This window comes from Gossypium raimondii, chromosome 8, assembly GCF_025698545.1.
Source record: "Gossypium raimondii isolate GPD5lz chromosome 8, ASM2569854v1, whole genome shotgun sequence".
Lineage (NCBI taxonomy): Eukaryota > Viridiplantae > Streptophyta > Magnoliopsida > Malvales > Malvaceae > Gossypium > Gossypium raimondii.
In genome coordinates, this window is record NC_068572.1 from 41,769,963 (window position 1) to 41,775,999 (window position 6,037).

Here is a 6,037-nt window from a genome sequence, read left to right on the forward strand (position 1 = left end):
TATTTCATATTATGTTAAAAAATATAAGATTGGATGGAGGAATGGAACTGAGGGGCCAAAAAATACCCTAGACGTCTTTACCACTCATGTGATAGTCCTCTTAGTCTTCGGACCCAAGGTGGCTGTTTCGTCTGTTTGACCTTTCATTTTATTATTGGGTTTTATAGATATGGTATAATTTTATTAAAATCAAATATGATAAAACTAATCAAAAGGTGTGCAACAAAAACACCTCACTCTAAAGGACATTGATATCTTAAACAACAAAAGAAAAAGAAAACGCAAGATCACTGCTCAATATAGCCAACCTAAAATCTCTTGAAACCAACAAAATATTGTAGCAAGAATACTTCATAAAAGCAACTAGTTCTGTGATAATTAAATTTATATATTCACTAAATTATTATAAAACTCAAGTTTTTATATTTTATATGTAATGACAGTATTAAAAATTATTGTTTTAGGACTTCAATTTTGTAAATATTAAATAGGAATATTTATGAAATTATTATATAAATAAATTAAAATTCAGTTAAATAATTTAACCCAAATTATGATTAATGCAGGTCAGACCAAGCTTGAATGGGGAAAAAGGGAAAGATGTTGAGCCCAAAAGACAAAACTGATGCTTCTTGTTACTCTTCTCATTTCAATATTGGAGAATATACATTCAAAATCCTAAACCCATCCCACCCTGTATTTTCTGACTACCTATTCTTTTTCTTAAACAACAACACTTGTCTAGAAAAAAATTTGTATCAAAATTTCAGCACTTGCTGATCTTCAATCTCCTTACAGCTGACAAGAACATCCTGTTCCAAACATGCAAAAAAAAAATATATATATATATATCAAATTCAGCTGTGGTGCTATATGGGGAAAATTTTGAATTTTAATGTAATAAATTGATGTGTTAACTTACTCCCAAGGAACATCACCAACCATCATCCAATCCCCTTCCTTGTCTTCATACGTTAACACATGATATTTCTCATAATGATCTCTATCCATCTCTGCTTCTGCCCCTGCATTCCCACCCATCAAAACCCTCGACTATGGAATTTTCAAATGAAAGAAATTAAACAGCCAAAGACAGAAACTTAACAGATGATGTTTGTGTGGAACATGTGTTCCAGAGTCCTTATCAGATCATAGTAACTCTCGTGTGCCAACAGGTCTAGTTTTCTCCCTATAGGAATCCCTTCCATGTAAACCTTCACATAAAATGTTGAGCTGTTGCACTCGTGCTCTTCTTCTGCAACCGCCGCCTTCATCGGTGGCCACTGCTCCCTGAATATATATATTGGTTATGGACTGTAATAGCATTTGTTCCGTACGCAATCGGAAAAAATAAATACCTGACATAAGGAGGAGCGATTGAAATGCTAAGGCCAAGGCGAAGATCGGTGGTAAGGTCCCTTTGGGAGGAAGCAGTGCTTGAGAAAGCAAAGTGGTTGGGGCTGTCGATGGAAGATGAAGAACTGGTTGGTCGACCCATTTTCTGTGACCGAATTCAAGAGTGATGACAAATGAGCCGCCACATTGGGTTTAAATAAAAATGACCAGAAATGAAATATTAAATAATATTGGGAAAAAGAAAATACACAGAGTACTAAATTTTTGTTGGAGAATCGAAGGGGGGACAATTCTTTCATATTACTGGCTCTGCTAGGGCATATATGTTGTGAAGGAAGCCGACATCTGTGCACACGTGTCACCACCATTATGTTACTCATTTCTTTCTTGGAAGCTTCATGTCGAATTAGGATTTAAGATGATTCAACTTTTGTTATTAGTTTAACTGGATTATTTTAATTCATAATTAAAATTTTAAATTTCAGTTAAAATCCACTTTTTAGTTATTTAAAGAAAAAAACTGAATGAAGCATTTGCAGCTTTATTTTTATGTTTGTTTACCTCTTCACTTTCTCTTCTTTTCAAGGATTCATGAGTATTTCATAGCTGTTACAGGCGGCATCCATTGATGAAAAAGTGTGAACCAAATAGTTGATGATTATTGTCTCCTTTTGTGGGGAAAATATTATTTCATGCAACTTATCAATTTATAAATATAACTCAATTATATGGACTCCCAACCTTATATACAAAAAGAAACCACCTAAAAGGAGTACACTTGCTACGTACCTAATTGCGCCCACGTGTTAACTTAAAATTTCACTTTCACTCTTTTCTATTCATTATCAATATTTTAGTTTACTTCTTTTATCTAAATCATAATTCATGTCACCAACTATTGATTAATATTTAAGAAAAATGAATGTAAATCATTGTAATAACCCACATATTAAAATTTAATATATAATCGATAAATATTAGGTTCATTGGTAGCCTACATTATATTCTAAAAAATTAAAAGTTATCAAAAAAATGTTAATTATAAATATATATATATATATATATATATATATATATATGTATGGTAAAACACTCTCTCTATAGGTGTAGTAATAAATAGAGAGTTGAGGCAATGAATGTAGACAAGCGATGGGAATACAAAAGCTTCAGATTTAGAAACATCCTGGAAAATTATGTCCTAAATCAATGTTCAATGGATTCAATTAATGTTCTGTCTGGGTAACCCTATAAGTAAATCAAGGGAGGTATTGATAATGATGACATTAAACTTTTATATGTTGTTGCTATGCAAAGTAATACTTAAACATGTTTTACTTTATGTCAAAAGAAACGTGTTCTAATTAGACTTTCAAAACATTGCATTTAGAATATTACCAACCCCCCAAAAAAATCCTTTTCTTTTGTTTAATTTGATTTTCTACTCTTTTTTTTTTGCTCAACCCTGTTTTTAAGTTGCTAAAACATCAACGATGCCAATTAAGTTAATACTAAGTTGATATAATGTGATTATTTAATCTAAATAGCTAATGATTAACATGAATTTTGCTTCTTTTGCCTAGAATGTTTTTTTAATTTTTTTTTTTAAAACTACAACAATATTCTAGTAAAAATAATTAGTGGTGTTAATTATTTAGCTTAATTAACAAAATAAAAGATGGAATACCAAATAAAATCAAAATAGAAGAGGAGCGGAGAGAGAGACAGATGTTGTTTATCTCCAACGTTAATTTAAAACACAAGAAAAGGGGGGAACAAGAAACTTTGGTTGCACCAATTTGCAAGAGAGACAAAGGCAAAGAAAGCAAGAAACTAAAATAAGAAAGGGAGATATGCAATAAACAAACAAACAAACAAACAAGGAGGAGAAAAGCAAAAGGCGATGTTCCCCACCACCCCTACCGTTATGTTGCTTCTAATGCTCATCACGGGAAGCTCTTTCTTTTCTTTTACTGCTCCACACACCTTTTGGTCTCTATTAACCTTCCATTTATTTTAAAAAGGGTTAACTTCACCCAACCTCTTCTGTTTTGCCCTACATTTTAAATCATCCCTCAACTTTAAATATTTTATTAAGCCCCTCAGTTTAGTTGTCAATTTCAAGGTTGCTGGAACCATATTAAATTGGTCGATTGGACTGAAAATTAACTAATATATTGGTTTAGAGAACAAAGTTGATCTGGTTAACCCACGAATCAGTACAGATAAATTGCATTGTTTTTTTTTCATTTTTTAATAATTTATTTCATCAAATTGGACCAAGATACCAAGTTGGTCAAATGGAAAACTGGTGGCCTAACCGGTCCAACTACAAAAACATTGGTCAATTTAGGCAATAAATGCAAGTTCCAATCTTGTATGGAGTATATTTAAAATGAAAGGATCAAATTGTAAACACATGTTTACCATTGCACGAACGACTTAGCTTGAATGTGCTAAAAAATAAATTGTGTCAATAAAATTAAAGAGTGTTGTTTATTTCAACATGTCAAATCTAATCTATCTATGCAATAGGCACACATGTGTTTACAATTAATCCACGTGTTTTGATTTATGGAATATAAGATTTCCTCTAGTATTAAGATTATTGGTGCATTACCAAATATGTTATGTTACATTATTTAATTAAAATGTAAGATTTTATTATTTAATTAATAAAATCTAAAATTACCTAAAATTGCAATTTACCTTTCTTTTGATTTTTACAACACAAACGTTGTATATGATTGTTTTCTTTAGTATTTAATTTCATGTCTCCTAAGCTAAAATTGAGGAGGACCGATATACAATTAGGGCTTCTCTTTTAATGGGTAGAAATAATAAAAGAAACATATATTTTCAATTATTAAAACATGCAATTTATTATGGTTCAAGAAAAACTTGACCAAAATTATATAAAAAAATGGATGGTAAACTTGTGATGAAAGAAATATTCTAGGTATATTTTAAGAAATAAAATGTAATAGAATAGATAAATGTTAATTTTCTTAACATATAATAGAGATATGTATATAATTGAAAGTTAGTTTGAAAAATATACAAAACACGAGAATTATTGATTTATTAATTATTATTATTATTTCATTGTAGTTTAACTTAAGTAATATGAATCAAAGGTATTGAAAACGAAATAGAATTGTTAAAAATATCATATTATCTAAGGTAAGATTACTTAAGCTAAGACTTGTTTAGAATAATGATTAAAGTCCTTTTCAAACACGTAAATAATATAATTCAAATTATGTCATCCTTCCGCTCCCCATACAATATTGTAGTGATGAAAAAAAAAAGAGTACTTAAAAGAAAATATGATGTTGAGATTATATTATGATTAGTAATTTATCCAAACAAAGAAAATGATTTGGAAATGTAAAATTACCCCCAATACTCTCACATTCCTTGAACCAAGCATGGTACTAATAACTCGCAAGAACTACATTAAAACTTGTTGGTGCAATAAGTAATGTTGTATGAATAGAAAAGGAAGAATGGGCCACACGTATTTAGAGAAGACTTAAATATTCCTTGAATTCTTTTTGTCAAATTCGTTATCTCCCTTCCATGATAATCTCCATCATCCTGTCTAACTCCACGTTTTCCTTCTTTTTTTATGCTTACTGTTTTTGTCAGTCAAACATTGGATTTTGTTGCTTTATTTATTTCCGTATACAGAAATGTGTGGAGGGCGGAGTTGAGCATGATCCCTCTTTCGCCCTTTGCTTTATCAACTTTTTGTTCCCTACCTGTTGGCTTTGCCCATCATTTCCATCAATGCCTTTTGCTTTGTAATCTCTTGGTTTTTTCTTTTTTCACATGTCAATAAACCTAGGCGCCTTTGGTTAAGCACAAGTTAACTCACAACTCGGGCTATGCAGCACACACCTAAAACATGATGCTCCCTATTCCCCACACCTATGTCCAAAGCTGATCAACTCTTTTGTCTACGTCCTTTTTCTTTCGGTTGTTACTTTTAATTCTAGAATAGTATCTGTTAATGGCAAATGAGGTTTATTGATGGTGCACCTTTTTATACCTGGACAAGATTTAAGACCCAAATTTTGTGTTCATTAGTGGGATTGTATGAACAAACCGTACAGAGAATTCATTAAGACTAAAGCCAGCAAAATCATGTTTGGTCGTTGACAGACGAACATACTGAAAAATGATTACTGTGTGTTCCTGGACTCCTTTAAATGAAAATAAAGAGAGAAGAGAAGAATTGGCACAAGTTGCTGGAGAAAACGAAATAAATAGCAGAAGCCGAAGAATTAATGGAGCAGAGTAGCGGCATCAAATTGAATGCATAAATGAAATAACAAAGCATTTATGTCCCGTTTATAACTAAAAGGTGGGATGTCCATTACTGCCTGCTAATTAGAGTACTGCAAGTTGAAATGACGACGACTTTGTCTGGTTTGTTTTTATCTAGAAGGGGAAATACTTTAGTCCCACTTGGTTTGACCATTCAGTCAAAATTACTCGTAATCTGAAGTTGCAGCTGGAATTGGAGAGAGCTTATTCAGTTTAGGTATACGATATTAAAAGTGAGTCAAAGTCCTATTATTGTATTCAACTTCGAATGAACTCCCAAACTCAATTCCTAATGTGTAGAGGGTTTGGCCCATTTTGGTTAAGTGGCACAAATCCAACAATAATCTCTCTT

General features: G+C 31.6%; 1 protein-coding gene across 2 annotated transcripts; it reads right to left on the reverse strand.

The window, feature by feature from the left end:
* Nucleotides 1-603: 603 nt before the first annotated feature.
* On the reverse strand, nt 604-1,638 carry LOC105793643 (auxin-responsive protein IAA20). 2 transcript variants are annotated; one of them, XM_012622509.2, is made up of 4 exons: nt 1,359-1,638; nt 1,106-1,290; nt 923-1,025; nt 604-812 (listed from the first exon to the last, which is right to left on the reverse strand). In XM_012622509.2, the coding sequence occupies exons 1-4, from the start codon at nt 1,496-1,498 to the stop codon at nt 767-769; spliced, it is 474 nt and encodes a 157-aa protein (XP_012477963.1). In that variant the 5' UTR covers nt 1,499-1,638; the 3' UTR covers nt 604-766. The 2 variants fall into 2 exon arrangements, with proteins under 2 accessions (XP_012477963.1, XP_052491264.1); XM_052635304.1 differs by having other exon boundaries at nt 604-1,025.
* Nucleotides 1,639-6,037: the final 4,399 nt, after the last annotated feature.

What these genes read in the sequence shown, in the direction of transcription:
- LOC105793643 (XM_012622509.2), bottom strand. Translation starts at nt 1,498, where the DNA reads ATGGGTCGACCAACCAGTTCTTCATCTTCCATCGACAGCCCCAACCAC. An exon ending in GTTCCACACAAACATCATCT is followed by an intron (nt 1,026 to 1,105) that starts GTTAAGTTTCTG and finishes GTGGGAATGCAG; the next exon opens with GGGCAGAAGCAGAGATGGAT. An exon ending in GTTGGTGATGTTCCTTGGGA is followed by an intron (nt 813 to 922) that starts GTAAGTTAACAC and finishes TGTTTGGAACAG; the next exon opens with GATGTTCTTGTCAGCTGTAA.